The sequence below is a fragment of the Lissotriton vulgaris genome, chromosome 10, assembly GCF_964263255.1.
Source record: "Lissotriton vulgaris chromosome 10, aLisVul1.2, whole genome shotgun sequence".
In the NCBI taxonomy this organism is placed as follows: Eukaryota; Metazoa; Chordata; class Amphibia; order Caudata; family Salamandridae; genus Lissotriton; species Lissotriton vulgaris.
The window spans coordinates 1,011,096,967-1,011,119,366 of record NC_141698.1 but is presented as its reverse complement, the minus strand read 5'-3'; the positions used below and the strand labels follow the sequence as shown (position 1 = coordinate 1,011,119,366).

The 22,400-nt window shown below is 50.2% G+C and overlaps 1 protein-coding gene across 4 annotated transcripts in view; it reads right to left on the bottom strand.

Annotated features, from left to right (window-relative positions):
* Window positions 1-22,400, bottom strand: part of DNAJC13 (DnaJ heat shock protein family (Hsp40) member C13) — a 1,694,551-nt gene that overhangs the window by 157,428 nt on the left and 1,514,723 nt on the right. For all 4 annotated transcript variants that reach the window (XR_015300721.1, XM_086942056.1, XM_086942057.1 and 1 more), the window contains one exon: window positions 7,814-7,987. Coding sequence is in view for 3 of the 4 variants with exons in the window: in XM_086942056.1 (XP_086798182.1) it covers window positions 7,814-7,987 (174 nt within the window). In the remaining variant the exon portion in view is untranslated. The remainder of the gene's footprint in view (window positions 1-7,813; window positions 7,988-22,400) is intronic.

The window sequence follows — 22,400 nt, the reverse complement described above, 5'->3', positions numbered from 1 at the left end:
TACAAGAAGTACACATCTTGAAATCCGAAGTCATTCACACACTGTTCCTCAACGCAAAGCGTTAAAAGAAGGCCTGAAAACAGTTCAAGGGAACACAATCAGGATCCGCATTGCGAGCGGAAAAGAAGGAAACTGATGTCAGCGCGCCGGGGTGGCACTTGTGTCCTCGCTGACGTCACATACGCGAGCAACGTCAGGGCGGAGTCACGTGGTGCTGTCCCCGGGCGCGCATGGATGCTGTGTCAAAAAAGTTTTCCGTATTCAGTCTCACGCTTGGGGATAACTCTATGTTAAGGAATCTGCGGCTAGTAGTCTCTATCAGATGGATAAACACCTCTGCACTCAAACACCACAGCCCGATTTCACGTAAACCAATGGTGTCCCATTGCCCCAGAGACCCTCAAGAGCTAAGCCCCCCTTTGGATTCTGCCGTACTTGTCCCCAAGTCCCAACTTGCAGCCTTTCTTTTACATGTACCCTGCCGTTGACTTTAACGCATATTGCTCGATGCTACCAACGTGACCAGCACCTCAGCCCCCGGGCAGGTAAAATCAAACTGCTGATGGGTTTTTAGACTTTGGCCCCTAAGCACCTTAACCCCTTGCATGCTGGGGTTATTCCCCCGCTGTGCTGTGGGGAGGGGGGCGCGCACATCGCCCGCGTGCTCATGACGAACTCAGCTCGTCATGAGGCACAGTGCTCGTGTGCTCATGAGGAGCTGAACTCGTCATGACCACACCCATTTTCGTGGAACGTTCAGCACAGCAGGGGAATTAGCCTAGCGTGCGAGCGTTCCACGGCTCATGGCGAGCTCAGCTGGTCATGAGAACCAGAGCACCGTGCCTCATGACTAGCTGAGCTCGTCATGAGCATGCAAGGGGTTAAGTCCCAAAAGGCACCTGCAAGAAATGTTCGCAAGTATGCATATGCAGTGTATGTTTCTCCTGTAGGATAACATTAGAGCGTTAGAGGCTCATGCCTCAAAAAATGCTATTTGACTATTTTACTGCTAATGTGTAAAAACGATATCTTCGAAAGTGCTTACCTGATTCCGATGATCTTGGTGTTTATAATATAGAAAAATCTGTGTTATTTTTCTAAATTGCTCTCAGATTTCTTTTTGAGTGTGTCTCATTTATTGGCTTTATGTGTACAACAAATTCTCAACACTCCCCTCTGAAAAGCTTAAGCTGCTCAACCACACTACCCCAAATAGAGCAATTGGAATTATGAGAGTAAACCCCTGTAAACAATAAGGGTCGTCTGGACTTTCGGCATGGTGTATACCTACATTGGTGCACTACATAAAAAACCAGCTTCTTACAGGATGCAACTGCCATTTGTTATCCACCAGGTGTCTAATGAGGGTATCTACAATGGTTCATGATCAGAGAGAGGCCTTGATGCTCTAGCAAACTCCAAAGGCCCAGCACAAATTGGCACTGGACCCAGGATCCCACTCTGCCTAGTTTGTTTCAGTACCACATGGAAGTACTGTTGTCTCTGTGGACCTTCCTTGGATGGATGCAAGAAAGGCCTTCCACTCCAGGAAGATGGCTCGCAGCTCAGTAAGATTTAGGTGGAGGGAGTTTTGTTTGCTAAAGACTGGGTCCTCTGATCACCACCTCTCCCAGATGACCTCCCCAGTCCATCAGGGACACATTTCCATCTAAACATCAGATCTGGGTGGGGAAGTGTGTGGGTTTGCTAGTGGTCAGGTTGTGGTCAAACCGCCACTACTGCAGCTCTTGTGCAGTCTCCTCTGAAATCTGGAAGACATTCAACAGTTTTACTGAGTCGTCAGGTCACACTACTGAGCCCTCCTATGCCACCTGGTGAAGTGGACTAGCAGGATGCATGAAGCAAATAGGCCAAAAAGCCTCAGGTTTGCTCTCACTAAGATCCACAATACAGGCCTTAATATTGATACCATAACCGAAATGTCCTGGACTAGTTGCGAGGGAGCAAAGGCCCACAACTGCAGCATTTCCAGAAGAGGTCCTATAAAAGGGAGCCTTTGCAAAGCAGTCAGTTGTGACTTTGGCTCATTTATCGAGACCCCTCAAGATTCACAAATTACACCTGCCTGGAGATTGTCCATGTCCGACTGTGGTGAGCCTGTGTTTGAACAGCCAGTTGTAGAGGTAGGGGAAAACTGGTATCCCCAAACACCGAAGATAAGCAGCAACCCTGGAAGAAAATGTCTGATTCTCTCTCCCATAGGGTGTTTGTGTACCGCTATGGGCAAACTAAAGCAGTTTGAAGGCTGATGTTGCAGAGCTGGGGCACAGAGAACATTGTTCCTGATGACATGCCGTTCAGCGTAGCACACTCTCCTGGCCCAAGTACCAGAACGCCACAACAAGACTCATCCTCAGCATCCCACGACAAGAACAGCACCTACGAGACCTCCACTGGCTCCCCGTCAACAAAAGAGTGTCTTTCAAGATACTCACACATGCCTACAATGCCCTCCACAACACCAGGCCCCTATACCTCAAGGAAAGAATATCCTTCTACTCCCCCAGGAGGAACCTCCATTCTGCTGACCTTGCCCTGGCCGAAATCCCACGCAGAACCTGAACGGGAGGAAGATCCTTCTCCTACATCGCAGCCAAGACCTGGAACGAACTCCCCCTCAGCATCAGATGAACCCGCACACTGTAAGCATTTAGGAAAAGCCTCAAAACCAGGATCTTTGGATGAGCTGGACCTGCCCGAAACCCCCCAGCCCCTGGAGACCCTCACTGGTGAGTAGTGAGTGCGTTTTACAACTGCCTGATTGATTGATTCCAAAAGTATTCGGATGATCTGTGGCTCATCAATCCTCACCTTCAGAACTTGAGGCGAAGGTAGGAACGCGGCCAAGTGTTCAGCGTACCATTGCAGGAAGGATGCGTCTCCCAGTGAAGCTCTTGGCAAAAACTCATTTGAGCAATAATCACGAGACTATATGTCCTCAGTGGTAGTGAAAAAGATCTAACTAGTCATGCTCCACCAGTCGAAGGTGCCTTGTGCCAGTGCCACCAGCTGATGCCTGCGAGCTGGCCAAATGAATGGATTTGAAGGGCCAGCCATTTGCAGAGATGCTGTGCCTCCAGACCGAGGACCTGCAAACCCACACCGCTCTGCTTATTGCAGTTCTACACAGCAGTTGTGATATCCATTAAAACCTAGATCTGCTTCTCCTTGATGTATGGGAGAAAGACCTTAATGGCTAACCAAATCAAGCAAAACTCAATAGGGATTGTGAGGAGATTCTGCTCTGCTGCAGACTAAAGATCTTCACCTCTCCCAGATGAATGTACCAACCAAGAGAGAACGCATCTGTCACTACTGTGAGCTCTTGGTACAGGGAGTAAACTCCTGCGCCTCTTTCCTGCAAGGGCACGGGCTCTATTGCCCCTTTTTTCAGCATGACTGTGACTTCCTGCTGCAATAAGTGCAAGTGCTCGCCGGACATAGGACGGTGCCTTGGGGGTATGTTGGGTGGAGTGGATGTGAGCTCCAGACAATAACCGAATTGGACAAGTTTTCTGACCCACCTGTCCGTGGTGATGGACTTCCACACGGGCAGGAACTGCTGGAGTCTCCCCCCGACCGGTGTTGTGTGGTCGGGGGGCAGTGACAATGCGTCACTGATTGTTGGCGGTGGAGGACCTGGAGCTGTTGTTGCCACGTCCTCTGCCCTTGGCGTTGTTGCCGCGGTACCCACCTCGACCCTTGTTGGTATAAGTAGTCTGGGTGTTGCTTTTGTAGAACTGCGCTGACTGCGAAAGTTGCCCCCTTGAGGTGCCTCTAGTATTGGAGCGACGAAAGGACCCACTCCGAAACTGCTGGGACTGCAAGGCACCCATAGATTTTGCAGTGTCGGTGTCCTTTTTCATCTTCTCAAGGGTGGTGTCAACCTCAGGGCCAAACAGGTGATCTGGGTTGACTGTTTGGTTCAAGATGGTGGTTTGAATGTCCGGCTTGAACCCAGATATCCTCAGCCATGCATGTCTACGAAGCATAACGCTAGAGTTAATTGCGCGTGCGGCGGTGTCGGCCACGTCCAGAGCGCACTTTATGGAAGCGTTGGAGATTAGCTTCCCCTCCTGTATTAACATTTCAGCCGCTTCCTTATATTGATCGGGTAAATGTTGCAAAAGGGTCTCTAGAGTATCATAGTGTGCCCTGTCATAACGCGCCAGGAGCGCCTGCGTGTTGGAGATGCGCCATATGTTGGCTGCCTGCGCTGCCACCCTCTTCCCCGAAGCCTCAAAGACTTTTGATTCCTTGTCTGGGGGAGGAGCATCACCCGTAGTCTGCGAGTTGGCTCTTTTCCGGGCATTGGAGACAACCAGGGAGTCCAGAGGCAACTGTCCCTTAATATAAGTTGGATCTGTGGGCGCTGCTTTGTACTTTTTATCGATTCTTGGGTTGATGACCCTTGCCCTAGTGGGTTCTTTGAAGACCTCAGCAGCATGCTTTAAAACACCCTTCAGCATTGGCAGAGTTTTTACAGTCTTTTCAGAGACAGAAAAGGTGTCAAATAGGAAGTCGACGTCCACAGGGTCAGCATGCAGTTCGACGTTGTGATTGGCCGCTGCCCGCTCAATGAGGGCATTGAAAGCCGCAGAGTCCTCAGTGGGGGAAGTTTTGGCTGAGAAAAGCTGAGGGTCCTGACCAGAATGCGGGTCCCCAGGATCGCCGCCAGCAGACCAGGGCTCAGTCACATCCTCTGGGTCTGTGTAGACGGGATAGCTGTACTCATCTTTGTCGTCACCCTCACCAGCGTCGACATTGGAATGAGTGGGCGATAGTTCGTGAGCCTGTGGTGAAATGGGCTCCACCAAGGCTGGAGTACCAGCAGAGTCCATCTTTCGTTTGAGTGGGATTTTGTACGACTCCAATTGGGGCTCAGGGGTGATTTTCCTCTTCAGGAGGGAAAGCCTGCCCGTTTCGGCGTTGATGAAATGCTCCTGACGCTCCTCCTCTGCAAGTTGTCGATGCCGTGGGCCGAGGACCACCAACGACGGTTTTGGCGTTGAAGACACCTTTTCGGGCACGCCGGCCCCTGGTTTAGCAGCGAAAGCTTTCGGCGCCGTCTTAGGCGGCAAGGTGAAAAGGATCGGCGTGGGCGCCTTCGCCGGTTTCTCCAGAGGCTTGGCTGGCGCAGGGTCTTTCGGCTCGACTGCTGCGGCGCCGTCCCTAATGCGCTGTAGGGCCTCCGTAACCTTTTTTGTGAACGCGGCGGATGGACGCTCCGGTTTGACAGAGTCCTTAGCGGTTGGTTTCGGAGCAGAGACCGACGATGTTCCCTTCGGAGTCGACGCACTCGGCGCAGCTCCCTTGGCCTTGTCGTGTGGAAGCGAGGCAGAGAGGGACTTCGGGTCGTCTGGCCGCTTCTTCGGGTCGGTAAGAGACTTCTTGGGGTCGTCGACCGTTTTTTTGTGATCGAGTCGACCCTTGCTGGCGTCGACCGTTTTCGGCGCCGATGCGGCTGCGTCCGACCCCTTAACCTTTGGCTTCGATGTAGTAGCCTTCGGGTCGGCCATTTTGACGTGGCTCTTCGGCTCGACGGCCATCTTCGATTTCTTCGGCGCCGAGGCATCCGAAGTCTTCGATCCGACCAGTGCGATGCGCACTTTCGGTTTCGATATCTCTGGCGTCGAGACCGTAGGTTTCACTTTCGGTTTCTGTGTTACCGAATCGGTATCAATGTCTGTGGCCGGGCCAGTAGGTGGAGCCGAGGAACTTATAACAAGGTCTCGGGTAAGGCCCGAAGGCGATCCCTCAACCTGGGCCTTATTTATTTGTACGGCCCCGATGTCAGTCTGAGGAAGCTCCTCGTCCGAGCTATCCTCCATGGAGGCAAGGGCCCCGTCGTCGTCCCCTACCTCTTCGACGACTTCACCGAAATCCTCGGTCTCTGCGTCGTAGTCGTCCTCGACCTCCGACGCGGGGTTAGATTCCGTGATGTCCTGGATATCATCGACCTCGACTTCCCCAGCATCGAAAATGTCCGTAGGCGGTGGTGCAGATTGCTGGGCCTCCAGGCGCGCAGCTCGATGGAGCTTGAGTGTTTTCTTGGACCGGAACCTGGAACAGGCCATACACTTGGCCTCGTCGTGGTCCGGCGACAAGCACTTGTTGCACACCGGGTGGACGTCGATATGTGGGTACTTCGAGGCACACACCGGACATCGTTTGAATGGACTTCGTTCCATGATGGATGGTTGAAGAGTCTGGAGCGTCGACTAGGCCCTTCCGCGCCGAAAGCAAGCGGAAGTACAATCTCGGCTCGGAGCCGAGGAAAGTTGCGAAGCCGAATGCAAAACAATACCGACGCAAGTCCTAAAGACCTTTTGGTCTCAAAAGTAAAGTTTATTTTTATCGATTCCGACAAGAGGGAACCAAAGACATCCGAACCCAATGGCGGAAAAAACAATCTGGGGATGGAGTCGATGCCCATGCGCACTGTAGTCCAGGGGAGGAGCCACCTATCTCGTGATACTTCGAAGACTCTTCCAGGACAACAATGTGCAATCATCCGGACCCAACACTAGGCGGCGATCTATGCACAGATATGAATTCAGCAGCCCACATGCCTCGAACCAAGATGCTAAGAAGCCTTACAGCCACCTGCCTCGGAAGCGAGAAGGGAGCTTGAAACATTGGGATCCTAACCTGAATATCCTGGTCTGGCTGCATGGGTGGAAATGTATTGAATACCACAGTTTCCATGATGGCCCCCTATGAAGGGCATTCTCTCTGCAGACTGGAGATCGGAGTTTGGCTCATTGATGGAGAATGCCTGGGATGAGAGCAGTTAGACAGTTGACTATAAGCGGTGCTTGAGTGACTGTGAAAAGCCAGTTTCAAGAGCAAGTTTTCGAAGTAAAGGAGTATGCTTATTCCTGACCTGCGGAGATGCACTACAACCACAGCCATCACCATCATACACACCCAAAGGGGTGCAGGCCGAAGAGCAGGATGGGAAATTTAAAGTGTTATTATCTCACTACGAACTGAAGGAAGGAGTCTGTCGAACTGCAGGATGTGTACATTAAAGTAGGTATCCTCAAGTCCAAGGACACCATCCAGCACCCCTGGATGCAGAAACCAAGACCAAAGTCAATATTTTGAACCTATGTATGTGTAATAAAAAGGGCTTCCCCAGTAACCCCGAGGCCTGTGTAATCTAGTAAAAAAGGCTCCATTTCCCAATTGGACAGTTTTATTAACGTTTTTAACAAATAAACAAAATCACTGTAAGTAAAAAGGTTATCCCAAATAGCGCAACAACTCAATGCAAGTGAAAATAAGTGAATGTAAAGTGCGTTGGTGCTATACAATCTATGTACATAAAATAGTGACTAATCAAGGATGCATAAGTGGTTGGTACACACTCTAAGAAATAGTGAAATGCTCCAGAATCTAAATAAAGGCAGTACACTATTATTGTGTCAAGTCAACGTTTCGACTCTAAGAATACAATTTAGACTGGGTCATCATCAGGATATATATTTGTGAAGCATCTGCCCAATGTATAGGATGAAGGCAGATGTATTTTCTTAGCGCTATTGACGCATGGGGTGCTTCAAAGTGAAATTGGCACAAGGGATGAATCTGGGGTGGCTGGGACTAGAGCCTTATCTAAGTATTGCAGTACCTAAATAAAGCATGTATGCCATTATGTGGGATTCCTGGTTGGAGCTGTGTGGTATACAGTGGTTTAAAGGATCAGTAATATATTTGAAACAGACTTAATAAACAACCATGTATGAGAAATGGTAGGGAAAAAACTTAAAATAGCAGAACATCTTACGTGAGGATTGTTCTTTTCCAGCAGTTCTGTGAATTTTTCTAATAGTGCAATGAGAAATTCTCTGGGTTTCCTTAAAACCCATGCTGGTTGGGAAATGAAGATCCTCAGGAAGACTCCACCCACGGAGAGTTCGCCTTGTCCTTCACTGTATGCGATGTTGAAATCTTCATTCAACTGAATGAAAATAAATGAAAACCCATTGTTTATTCATCTTTAAAACACAGCTTCCTTGCTGCATAAAAGACTATTTATAATATCTGTACACATAATTATTGCATCTGTTACAGCAATGTCCTTGCACGAGGAGCCGGTAGTCCGTCACTTTTAAGGCACAAAATACAACACTTGTCATACCTAGAGAACTGAGAAGAAAGCTGACCAGGCAATACAGTGCACTTCTTCAAGAGCTATAGCTAAGATGTTATGTTATGTTATGTTATGTTATTTATTATTTGTTAAGCGCGCATACGCCCAGGGGCTTCTTGGCGCTGGTGAGAGAATCAAACATAACAGTACATAAAAGAAATACAATCACTGTTTACAATAGGCCTGGGAAAAAAGAAAAGTTTTAAATGCCTTCCTGAAAGCAAGGAGGTCCTTGCTATGTCGCAGAGTCAAAGGGAGGGAATTCCACAATGAGGAGGCTAAAAATTGAAAACTGCTGCCTCCCTGACGTTTCTTTTTGAAACGAGGGACCTCAAGTAGATCTTTGTGGATTGATCTCAAACTGCGCGAAGGTATATATTTGCGCAGTAGTGATCTAAGGAACATAGGACCCTTACCCTCCAGAGCCTTAAACACAATGCAGCCCACCTTGAAAGTGGCTCTCTGTTCCACAGGCAGCCAGTGCAAGGTCTCTAGTCCATGTCTGATTGATTCCCACTTAGGGACTTTGCAAATAAGTCTCGCAGCTTGATTTTGCAAGTATTGCAATCTTTTAAGTTGGCCAATAGGCGCCCCCAGATAGAGGCCATTTGAGAAATCAATGTGGGACAGGACTAGAGCACTAACTGTCTGAATTAAGGCCAGACCTGTAAGAAGATGTGCTATTTTCTTGATCTTCCTCAGTTGAAAAAACCCCGAGGAGACCACAGTTCCGACTTGACTCACCAAGGTAAGGTCCTCACTAAGAGTCACTCCCAAACTTTTTACTGTACGGGATTTTTTTGGAGGCGAGCCCATGTCCGACGGCCAAAAGCTAGGACTCCAACTGATCTCACTCTTCCCAGGTAGAATGAGCTCCGTTTTTCCCGGATTTAACTTAAGGTGGTTTAGAGACATCCACTTCTGGATAAAAGACATGGTTGCTCGAAATTCCTCTGCAGCATTGTGGGAGTTTAGCACAAAGACCAGCTGCAGGTCGTCTGCATAGTTATATACATCAACCTTAAACTCTCGTAGAGAGAATAACAGTGGCCGCATATACAAATTAAATAATAAAGGGGACAAGGAGGATCCTTGAGGAACCCCACAAAAGGAAATTTTTTTAGGGGCTGTGAAGGAACCTAGTCGAACCGATTGGGTACGTCCAGAAATAAAGGACTTGAGCCAGGCCAAGGCCGAGTCCCGAAGACCGGCCTGTTCGACACGGTTGACCAAGATGGTATAGTCAACCGTGTCGAACGCCGCAGACAGGTCCAATAGCACCAAAGCCTGGTGCAAGTCCCTGTCTGCATTAGACCTTAAAGTATTCTGAACGGCCAATATCACTGCCTCAGTGGAGTGACCAGGCCGGAAACCTGCCTAGTTGGGTTGTAAATACCCAGAGGCTTCCACAAAACTTGATAGGCAGTTGGTTACATGCGCCTCCAATATTTTGGATAAGTAAGGCAGTAACGATATTGGTCTATAATTAGAAAGGTCTGAGGAGTCAATGCCAGGTTTCTTTTTCAAAGGAATCAATAAGGCCTGTTTAAAACTATTAGGAACATTCCCTGACGCGAGGGAGTTGTTGAGCAGTGGAATCAGGCTACTTGGGAGTGCCCGACCAATTTCTCTCATTACTTGGGGAGGGCAGGCATCCTGAGGAGATCCTGATTTAACTCTAGTGAGCAAATCTTGAAGGGTTTGGTGAGTGATTAAGGGGAAGGAACGCAAGGTAAGAGGGTTTAAAAAAGTGTCGTCTATCGGGGCACAAACTGGAAGCTTGGATAGAGTGTCCTTAATCAGCACTATTTTGTCATTAAAATAGTCGTTCAGCGAGTTGCAGAGCAATTGTGAGGGGACAACCGGGGGAGAAGTTCTCTCATCATTGCACAACTCAGTCACAATCCTGAAAATTTCTTTCGACTTATTGGTGGCGTTAAGTATTTTAGAAGAGAAATAAGCAGTTTTGTGAGTGTGCAACGTTTTTTGGTAGGCTTTGCGAGTGGAACAGTAAGCGATCCTTGCTTGAGGACAATAATTGGAGCGCCATGTTCTTTCTTGCTGCCTCACTTCAAGTTTTAGTTTCCTCAACTCCGGTGTGAACCACTTATGCGCGTCCGCGCCGCGTGAGTTATCAAAGCGAGTGAGGGGAACACAAACATTAATGGCCGAGTTTAGCCAGTCTTGAAGCCTACAATCGGCTATCTCCACATCTGAGCTCTGCTCTGGCAGAGTAGACTTTAACAAGTTTAAAAAAGCTGACATGTCCAGCGAGGACCATTTCCGAGTCAGACTGGTAGCCTTCAGCTTAAATTGAAGAGCTTTCACAACACAAAATGAGAAACTAATAATAAAATGATCAGACCAGCTACAAGGTTTAATATCAATAAAATGAATAGCTAGATTCAATGACCAAAGTTGATCGAGACTGTGGCCCTTTTGATGGGTCTGAGTATCTATATATTGTATTAAATTCAGATCACTCAGAAGGTCCCTAGTCTCAGCTGCTTGGGGATCTAATAGGGTGTTATCAAACCAGAGATTTAAATCCCCGACCAGGAGCAGTTTTGAATTATTAGTAGCTAACATGGCCAATTGCTCCGCAAGAATAGCAGGGAACAAACCATAGTTTGGGGCGGGCGGTATAGTAAAACCACCACAAGTGTCCCATTGACAGTATCCAATTTGGCAACAATATTCTCCACATTAGAAATATCTAAGGAGGGGAGTTGTCTAAGTTGATGTTTCTTATTGGAGATGATGGCCACCCCGCCCCCAATTTTACCTGCCGGTCGTAACACGGAGATAATATAATAATCAGCAGGCAAGGCAGCTAAGATGTCCGGTAATGAATCCGGTGTAAGCCATGTTTCGGTCAACAGGAGTAAATCCGGTTTAGTGTCGGATAGTAACAGAAAGATATCTGTCTGATGTTTGGTCATGGAACGAGTGTTTAAATAAACACATCTAAAATTACAAGTGGTATTCAGAATGTTTGTAAAACTAACGTTATGTCAGTTGCATGTTTGTCACTGCCTCTGTTCAAAAAGGAACTCTACATTGTTTAAGTAATGATGACTTATTTGACCAAAAACACTAGTAAAAAGATTATATAGTTAGTTAACTTTGGAGCCCATACATCATCTTCAGATCGTTGAAAAAAAGAGCCGATAACACATAATATTACCAGAACGTTTTGAAACTTTTAACCCCTTCGATGCTGGTGACGGAACCATTCCGTCATCAGTCACAGTTGAGCTGTGCTGATGACGGAATGGTTCCGTCATGACCACACCCAGTTAAGGGATGTCCAGCACCGGGGAGGAATCAAGGCAGCAGGCAAGGTGTTAAGTACATAAATGAGGGTGGTCATTCTCCAGGGAAATGAATGTAAGGAATGTATAGTATATAGGTATCTGCTATCCCTAAATGGAGAATACATTCCTGGTCTCAGAGGTTAAGATGTAGTACATTAAATCAATACATTCACAACCAGTTCCCCACATTTCAAAGATTTCCAAAGTGAATCAGAAGCACCGCATGACAATCTAGCTACATGTTTTGAAAGCCTGGCGATTTGAATTAATAGATTTAGTGAAAGTCCACTTGCAAGCTTTCCAAATGATACGGGACAATTTAGTTTAAAAATATTACAAAAATATTACATTGATCTCATTCATGGCAAGCACATAAGCACATGATTTGGACTGCCCTAGAGCAGCCTGACAAACTAGGTCTTAGATTAGATGTAGGCCAAGGTGCCAGACTAGATCCATCATTTTCTTCCTGCAAATTCCTGAGGGGGCCTCAGACCTGCCTGGAGAAGTGACAACGCAGAACTATTTGAAGGTGCCACTTTCACGCACTGTCATTTTCACCAAGATAACTTCTGCAGCTTCAGATTCAGATTCAGAGCAACAGACAAAGCAGTAAATAGAATGCTGAATCTAAAATGGGCCCATATGACCCATCAGTCATCCACTCCACAGATCGGGACAAGCGTGGGCCAGTGAGGATTCTACAGTTAAGAGTATCCACTAGAAAGAGGTTTCCTAAAGGTAAACTCCTTACAGATACTTTTAACTGCAGAATCTTCCCCTTTTGAAAATATGCCTAAGCAGAATCCCCAAAAGATGCTGGGGTCTGCTAAGTGCACTTTACACCAGGAAATCCCATTGGCACAAATGGGCATAATGGCAATGTGGACCTGAGAATTAAAACAACTCTCTGCCCCCTACTCCCATGTAAATCTGCCCTCTCCTGCATGGTACAAATAGGAGTGATATTCAGAACTGATTTCACTCCCAAAACACTGAACTGAATTTGTAGATTGAGTGGCGCGTATGACCAGGAATACACCTGTACCTATATCCAATAAGACCCTCTCAGACTTTTACATGCTGATACATGAGTTTGGTCTTTATACCTACTAGTGCCCCTTCTTTCCCCCTTTTATCTAGCTTCTTTTACTTTTCTTCTATCGCCAAATTGTATGCCATATCAAACACCCTATGGGTTTATCTAATGTTCATATGTGATTTTGCTCTTACTTACCGTCTGCTACCTGGGTTTTGCTCTGTATTCTGGACCCTCAGGTCACGTTCAACCCTCCAGGACTTGACGCACCTGAAATGTGTACCTTAAATTGGACCATTGTATCCTCTGATTGTTCTTTTTTCTCTGTTAATGAAAAATGTGCTCAATAAAATTCGCCTGAAATTAAAAAACAATAGTGCCTGGTAAAGGTGACGATAGATGGCCATGAAGAGGTTTGGCAGCTGTCTAGCACCGGAATTTCCCTATACAAAGCTGCTTTGGCTCTGGTCTTGCTACAGGAGATGATGCATCAATGTAAGGTCCATTGCTGAACTGCCCCTCCCTCCTTTCCAATGATAAATCTGATAAATAGTTGGTTAGCCACTTGGTTCTCTATAATCTGATCTATATAGAAAATAAGGGATCGTTTTGGATCCAACCGATGAGGCCTCTCATTGTTAGCGGGATGTAGTAAAGAAAAGAAAGCATGGAGGAGGATGGGCTGCCTTACATGGAAGGGTGAAACCACTTTTGAACAAAAGGATGAGCTAGTCCTGGGCATCAACATATCCAGGAAAAAGGTGGTATACAGCAACTGCATCCAACAGCACATGTAGCTCGCAGGCGCAGTGTGCAGAAGTCTTCGCTGATAAGGAACACTGTCTTAAAGGTAAGCAACCCCAAAGAACAGCTGGGCATTGGTTTAGAGGTTCAGTACATCAAGAATGTAATGATCAAATTAAGGTCAGACAGTGGCATTAAAATGAGCTTCAGAAGGAACGTATATGTAACCTTTTTCAAAAAATGCTTCGCAACCGATGACTTAAACAAGGAGGGCTGATTGATTAAGAATAGAAAGGCTGAAACCGCCAATAAGTAGCCTTTAGCAGTGACCACAGCAAGACCTTGCTGGGCTTACTCTGAAGTGGAGTGACATAAGGGGTTCACCCTAAATTTCACACTTCAATTCACCATCCAGGACAGACCCATTTGGTAGATGGGTGATACATGGCAAAATTTTACACCACTACCTCTGCAGGCAGGTGATTCCGCTCAATCTCCACAAAAAAAGTGTCGGAGATTTGGATGAAGAACCATGCCCTTTGGCAGCTGGAGCGGATTGTAGATACACAGATTCCACAGTTTGGAGCATCAGAGCCTTTGAGCCCAGGATGAGACTATCGCACAAGTTACTTACCTCTGGTAACTATATATCTGTAAGAAACAGTAGTTAGTGTTAGATTCCTTACCTTATAATATCCCCAGGTGTTAGACTAGATCCGGAAAGTTTTGCATAGCAGTACCCCTGCGTGTTGGTAGGCGTCGGCGGCGGCTCCGCGTCCGTCGGCGGCGCCGGGTTGACGTCGGAGTACTTAGACACCACCCTCGCGCGCTGATGTCAGTTCTTATACATAGCTTTTCCGTGCCAGGAACGCAGAGCCATGATAAAAACCGACCCTGGTGCCATGAAACTACGGCCCTCAAAGGGATGAACCTTAACCCTACATATCGATTAGCAGAACGGGGAGGATGGGTGGTGCGGTAAGGAATCTAACACTAACTACTGTTTCTTACAGATATATAGTTACAGGAGGTAAGTAACTTGTGCATCTGAAAGAAACAGGTTACTGTTAGATTCCTTACCTTAGAATAGATACCCCAGCAATACCAACCCTGGTGGTGGGTCTGCAAACCAATGATCACACCAGAAAGTACTGGAGAACAGAACGGCCGAAAAAGCCAGCTCTCGGACTTGGTTGTCCAGGCAGTAGTGTCTAGCGAACGTGTGCAGCGAGGCTCACGTAGCTGCCTGACAGATGTCCCCGACCCAGGGCAGTAGTAGCCGCCGTGGCCCGAGTGGAATGGGCACGCAGCCACACAGGAGGCACTTTTTTAGCCAGTGAATAACCAGCCTTTATGCACAAAATGACCCATCGACAAATGGTCCGTTTGTGCACCGCTCGTCCCTTCTTAGCGCCCACGTAACCAAAAAAGAGCTGGTCGTCCACCCGGAACTGGCGTGTGCGGTCTAGATAGAACGAGAGCGCACGTTTTGGGCTTCTATTTCTCTTTCGAGGGATGCAGAGGCGGAAAGAAGGTGGGCAAGGTGATGGACTGCCCAATGTGAAAGGCCATGACTACCTTGGGCAGGAAAGTAGGACGCGTTCTCAAGACAACTTTGTCCGGATGGACAGAAAGGAAAGAAGTTTTAGAAGACAGAGCCTGGAGCTCACTCACTCTCATGGCAGATGTGATGGCAACCAGGAATACAGTCTTAAGAGTTAGAAGACGAAGAGGGCAATTGTGAAGTGGCTCGAAAGGAGCACACATCAAATAGGTAAGAACAAGGTTCAAGTCCCACTGAGGCATCACGAAAGGAACAGGAAGAAACATGAGTGATGCCCTTCAAGAATCTATTTGCAACAGGAGACTTGAAAAGAGAAGGCTGATCAGGAAGTCTTAAGAAGGCTGAAATGGCAGAGGTAGCCTTTGATAGTGCCCAGAGCATAGCCCTGCTGGGCAAGAGAAAGAAGAAAGAGGAGAACCTCTGAAAGAGGGGCAGAAAGGGGATCCACAGCCTTTGCTGTGCACCATGCCACAAAATTCTTCCACCTGCAGGCGTATACCGATTTTGTGGAGGTACGCCTGGCTGCCAGAATCACATCACAGACTTCAGGAGGCAAGTCAAATGGCCTCACCTGTCCCCGCCCAATCTCCACGCATGGAGGTGGAGACTGGACAGGTTCGGGTGGAGGACCGTCCCCTGCTGTTGCGACAGAAGGTCCTCCTGATGAGGCAGACAAATCGGGGGATCGACTGACATGCTGAGTAGCTCGGGATACCAGTATCTTCGAGCCCCACTCGGGCCCGGTCGCGTCTGATCTTCTTCAGCACTCTGGGCAGAAGTGGTACAGGTGGAAAGGCGTACAACAGCCCGCAGCTCCACTCACGACGAAAAGCATTTCTGAGCGAGTGCCGCCTTGGAAATTCCAACACGCAGAACTGGTGACATTGCACGTTCTCTTCTGTGGCGAATAGATCTAACAAAGGCTCTCCCCACTGCTGAAAGAGACCTTTCGCCATGTCCGAGTTCAGACGCCATTCGTGATCCATCATGCACCGACGGCTGACTTCGTCCGTCCTGGCGTTCAGGGAACCTGCCAGGTGTTGAACCACCAGTGAGACGTCCTGGTGTTCCAGTCATTGCCAGAGGCGCAGAGCCTCCTGACAAAGGGTCCACGACCCCACCCCGCACTGTTTGTTGCAGTACCACATGGCCGTTTGTGTGGAGGGCAAGGCGCCATCTTGGGCTGTGTTTTCCTGGAGCGAGGCCGGAGTTAGCGGTCTAGCTCATTTGGGGAGGCAGGGCATAAAGTGACAAGCAGCGCAGGGCTCGCGGTGCACTTTCAGGTTGGTGGCAGCTCCTGAGGTTCGCGGGGGGGGATTCTGTGTCAGTGTGAACAGCTACACCTTGGAGCTCGCTATTAACAGCAAAGCTTGTTCAGCTATTTCAGAGAGTGAGGGCATGATTTAGATGCTGGCGCCATAATAACTCACCACTCTGTGCAGTTTTTTATCCTTTTTACTGCCAAAAGTATTTTTTGCGCTTTTTCGCTCTTCTTGTGGCCTCCCTCGCCCCGTTCCACCGCAGCTGACTGTGCCGTTTGTGTGGAGGGCGAGGCGCCATCTTGGGCTGTGATTTCCTGGAGCGAGGCCGGAGTTAGCGGTCTAGCTCATTTGGGGAGGCAGGACATAAAGTGCACATGTGTCCCCGGGAGCGCAGCGGGCGCGCCAAAGGTGCGCCTAAGGTAAGCCCGTCTGCGCCCATCCGCGCACCGGCAGCGCACGGGGCCAGATTTGCTGTTGCTGCAGGGACTGATCCTGGAGGCTCACGCATTACCTATAATAGAGAGTTACTATACTCCCTTAATAAATACTCCTATTGCAACATCTTGCCCTGGAATGTAATTCACTCTAAGGCACGGACTAGCCCAGCATGCCAGTTCCGGTTTAGAAGCTCTACATCTACCTCAACCCCTCCTGCTGACACTGACCCTCACTCCAACATTCGCGCTGCACTTATTAATGCTTGCTCACTAGTCAAGCACACGGAGGAGGTTCATGAGCTGATCATAGATGAATCGCTTGACCTCTTATCTATCACGGAGACATGGCTTCATACTTTCTGCGCTCCAGTGATCAAGCTTGCCATTCCCCGGGGGTTTAAGATAATGAGGCTTGACCGGTGTTCTGGCAGAGGGGGGGGTCTAGGAGGGATTTACAGGGGCAAATGGTCTTTGATGAAGGAATGCACAGGGGTTATTGTTGAAGGAGAAGCTCTTGAATTTACAATAGCTCTTTCTCTGCAATTTACCTTGGGTGGGATGTTGATCTATCGCCCCCCAGGTCCTCCTGGCTCCTTCATTAAATCACTAGAGGAGGTGATCACCCAGAGAGCACTGAGGTTCCCTAAATTTCTACTACTAGGAGATTTCAATATCCACGCGAAAATCCAGACAGCCCCAGGGACCAAAGATCTGAGGGACCTTTGTGATTCTACTCACCTAATCCAGCAGGTTCATGACACTACCCACTTATGAGGCCACTGTCTAGATCTTGTCCATTCCAACTTTAACATAACATTAGAAACCCCACGCCCAGTCACTTGGTCTGAACACTTTTTGATTTGTTTCTCATGGGATATAGACAGTGCCCGCATACGGGGAAAGGAGTATCATGGCCCCCTCCCGCCGAAAATTAGTATCCCTGCCTTAGCAGATGCACTGGCCCACACTCACCCTGCCGAGGCCCATAATATAGAGGAAGCAGTTGAGAACTTCTCAACCTGGATAAGCTCCACTATAAACACTTTACCTCATCCATCAGGGAATAGGCGTTCTAGAGCCTCTCCATCCTCTCCCTGGTATAAGGAACATTTAAAAACTTTAAAGCTTGGTTGTAAGGAGCGGAAATGGGCCTGGCGGCGAAAATACTGCCCCGCAGCCAAGGCGGAACTCCGAGCAGCGCAAAAAGAGTACTATGCCGCCATTAAGTCCGCCAAAGGTGACCACTTTGCAGCTAGAATTAGCAAGGCCAAAAACAATAGTAGAGAAATCTTCGCTATTGTGCGGAGTTTTACATCCCCAGCGGCAGAAACCTCGTCAGCCCCTACATCTGCCGGCTGGTGCGAGAAGTTGTCCACTTTCTTTATAGAAAAAATTCAAAAGATCCAAGCCAGCCTTAAGCTTCCCGCTCAGGTCTACCCTCCTCCCATTCCGGTTGACCAGGACCATATTGAACCATTCCAGCTCTCTATCACTTTTAATATGGCGGAGGCGATGGACGTGATGTCCACTTTTGACATTGTCGAGGTGAAGGATGTGATGTCCATCTTAAAAGCACTTAAGTCCGGTTCCCCTGCGGACCCTTGTCCTGCTAGGGTTTTAAGCGGAGTGGCGGAAGTAGTTGCTCCTATGGTGAGAGCCTTGGTTAACGATTCTTTACAATCAGGCGTGATGCCTTACCAATGGAAACACGCAAAGCTGATTAAAAAACCCTTGGCAGATCCTCTGATTCCCTCCAATTACCGGCCCATCTCCCTGCTCCCAGCATTAGCTAAGGTCTGTGAGAAGGCTGCCTTCAGACAGCTGGAGAAGTTCGTGGAGTTCTCCGGGGCGCTTCACCCTGCCCAATCTGGCTTCCGAACTTCTTTTAGCACCGAGACTGCGCTCGTGGAGATCACCGAGGCCATTAGAGAATGTATGGACGGGGGCGGCAGGGCGGCTCTGATTTTATTGGACCTCTCTGCCGCGTTTGACACGGTACCCCATTCCCAGCTCCTCTCTAGGCTGTTGGATGTTGGCATCGCGGGCGCGGCCATAAGCTGGGTTAAATCTTTTCTCACAGACCGCTTCCAACAAGTATGGATGCCCCCCTTCCACTCATCCAATAATAAGGTGAAAACAGGAGTCCCCCAGGGGTCCACCTTGAGCCCCTTGCTTTTTAATGTCTATTGGACAGGCCTCGTGAAGGGGCCGCTCCCTCCCCTCATAATAAGACCCGAACACCGGCTCTCCCGGTGTCACCAGAAGAACCACCCCAGCAACCCACAGAAGCAACCCGCAACCCGTCCCCAACAGGACGCCTGCTCCCGAACACCCCGACATCGGCCAGCCCGGGCCACCATCAGCAGCATTGCCCCGGCCGCCGCCATCTTGGACACTGCACCACGAGGCCGCGTGGCCTCAGCTCGACCCCAACCCTGGGCCTGGCCAGGCCCCGACATCGAGGCACCACCATCCACCCAGGAGGTGAACGGACCACTTGGCAGGTCAATGGGAGAGAGGAGTGTCGATGGCTCTCCCCCGCCAGGTGCCGATCGCCCCCAGCCTCCCCGGGCGCTGGCTCCACCCCCCTGCTGGGTGTCTGGACTCCCTCATCCCGGACCTCCCGACCTCCAAGAGCGAGGGTCCGGACATCAAAGGAGGCCAGACCTATAACTGGGGCAGCTCCAGAGCAGGAAGGCAGTTGTATCCTGGAGTCGAGAGACACCTAGAAGAACTCATCCTTGACGGACTGCTGGCGCTGCCGCAGCCCTGCCTTGAGAATCATCGTTCCTGCCTGCTGGCGCTGCCGCGGCCCTCTGCGACCTACACCTTCGTTGGGACCTGCTGGCGCTGCCGCGGCCCATCCTCGTGAACCATCGTTCCTGCCTGCTGGCGCTGCCGCGGCCCTCTGCAACCGACATCTTCGTCGGGACCTGCTGGCGCTGCCGCGGCCCATCCTTGTGAACCATCGTTCCTGCCTGCTGGCGCTGCCGCGGCCCTCTGCAACCTACAACTTCGTCGGGACCTGCTGGCGCTGCCGCGGCCCATCCTTGTGTGAACCATCGCCTTTGCCTGCTGGCGCTGCCGCGGCCCTTCTCAAGTGAGGCTTATCATCCTAGCCTGCTGGCGCTGCCGCGGCCCGACCTTCCAGAACTCCGAGCTCGAGGATTGTGAGCTACCCATCTTGCCACCTCAGTACCAGACCGGTACCAAGACTGTCCCGCTACCCTTTCCCCTTCAAGAGACTAGAATTGAGAGGACCCTCGTGTCCCGACCTCACTGTATCGCTGATAACCGTTCGTCAAGAAACATATATAAAGAGTGTTGACCTTATCCTTGTGTGGTGTCCATCTGTGGGGGGGGAAATTACTTGTCTGTACGATCGCTGGAGACGGTCCTCACCGGAGGCCTCTCCCCTGTCCTCGGCCGACCCTCCGGGTCCCCGTCTAACATTGGTGGCCAGCGGCGCGATCCGAACCAACGCGTAATCGTACAGAGAGTAACTCACCCCACGACTCAACCACAATGACAACCAAAGAGAGCGGATCCACAGAAAAATTCCAGATGGAGAAATTAGAAGAGTACAACCACCGAGAGCTAAAACAATTTTGCATAGAACTAGGCTTTGCTACCACAGGACTAAGCACGAAAGAAGACTTCAAACAGGCCCTAGAGTCTTGGGCAGAGACGGGTACGTCCGTACCCCAGAACCAAAACCTCGAAGCGCCAGAAACAAGCACCACTCCGACAGAAGGAAGGAGATCGGGTCTCTACCCGGAGGAGATCCGAGAACGAGAGAAAAGCAGACTCCATGAATTAGAATTGGCTCGACTTCGGTTGGATGGAGAACTGAAGTTGGCGGAACAAAAGATAACACTGGAACACTTGCGGGTCCGAGAGGAGCGGGAAGAGAAGCAAAAACAGAGGGAGTTAGAAGAGAAAAAACTGGCCTACGAACATGAGCGCAATCTAGCAGAAATAGAGCTTCGGAAACAGAATAAAGAGCTCGGGGTGCCCGAGCGCCCGAACACTCCTGGCACTACAGACTCTAAAGTCCACATCCCCAAGGATGTCGTCAGAGAGTATTATCGGAACGACGATATCCAGCAATGGTTCAAAGCCTACGAGATAGCCATGACCTCCCACCGGATTTCGCGAAGTGACTGGGGAGACGGGTTATGGAGAGGTTCGTCAACGAAGGGCGCGACGCCCTGCTGCAACTCCCGGACCATCAGATGACCTCCTACGACCACATGAAGGCCGCCCTCCTCACTCGATACGGACTCACGCCCGAAATGTACCGCCAGTGGTTCCGCGACTGCAAACGGATCCCGGGTACAACTTGGGTGGAGTACGTGAACTTTTTCAGCAGAGCATTCGAGGGGTGGATCAAGGGCAGCCAGGTAACCACCTACGAACAACTCTTTAACCTCAATGTGTGGGAGCACCTCTCCAACAATTGCTTCGTCGAGCTCAGGCAGCACCTCCTCGACAGTAAACTGACTGAACCTCGGCAACTCACCGCCGAAGGTGACCGATGGGAAAGCACTCTAGTTGCCCGAAGCGGACCCAGCGAGCCAAACAGAACCAACCAAGGTCCCCATCGCCCCCGAGGAGGAGAAGGCCAGGGTCAGGGCAGAGACGCCGTCCCGGCGGCTCCCGCCAGCAACACCCCGCCCCCGGCCGGCAGGGGAAACCCCCCCGATGCGTCCGGGGTTCCGAGCCAACGTTACCTGCCACCGGTGCCAGCGGACCGGCCACTATGCCAACGACCCTAATTGCCTGAAGAACCAGAATCCTATACCCCGCCAGGTCGCTGCCGCCGCCCTGGGAGAAGACAAAGCCCCAGAGGGTTATGAAGAATACGAGCAGGAACAGCCCGAGTGGGAACCAGCCGCCATGTCCCTGGTCTGCCTAGGGGAAAGAGACATGATTCCGCGGGCTCTCCTACCCGCCAATACGAGAAAATACAGCCAGTGGGTAAACATAAATGGGCGCAAGGCTGAAGCCCTACGCGACACCGGGGCCAGTGTGACGGCAGTCCGCTGTCATCTGGTAGCAGCCCGGAGCAGATCTTGCCAAACGTCCCTTGCCCCGTCCGATCAGCCGATAACTCAGAAAGCCTGTGTCGGATGGCCTGCGTCCCCTTCGAGTGGGGAGGAGTGTCCGGAATGCTGAAGGTGACTGTCCGCGATGATGCCCCCGTGGACTGCCTCCTGGGAAACGACCTCGAAAGTTCCCCCTGGGCAGCCGTCGAAAGAAGAGAGCACCTGGGGATGTTGGGCCTCCCTGAATGGGCCTGCATAACGACCCGGTCCATGGCCGCCCGCGCCATCTCCAGTCCCGAAGAACCCGAATGGCCAGAACCTCCTCCCCCGATCGTCCCGGAGGGAGACGCCCTAAGTGCCAATCCCCCAGGGCAAAACGAAGAAGGGCCCGTTCAACTCCAGGACCTTCCCGAACTGGCCCAGTGGCGTCAAGAGGGTGGTCCCACCCAGGAACAATTCCGACAAGAACAGAAGTCCTGTCCCTCCCTCGAGGGACTCAGGCAGCAAGCCCTCGCCCAGAGCGCAGGAGACACCGCAGGGGCCCACTGGATTTATTGGGACAATGACCTGCTCTACAGCGAGCAAAGAATTGCTGAGCTGGGGGCCAGTCGGGTGCTGGTGGTGCCCCTCCGCTTCAGAGACTTCCTTTTGAACTTAGCGCACGATGTCCCCCTTGCTGGACACTTGGGACAAGACAAAATATACAACTGCCTGGTAACACACTTTTACTGGCCCAAAATGCGAAATGATGTCTCCAACCACTGCCGGGCCTGCCCCACCTGCCAGGCCAGCGGGAAGAGCGGCTGAAAG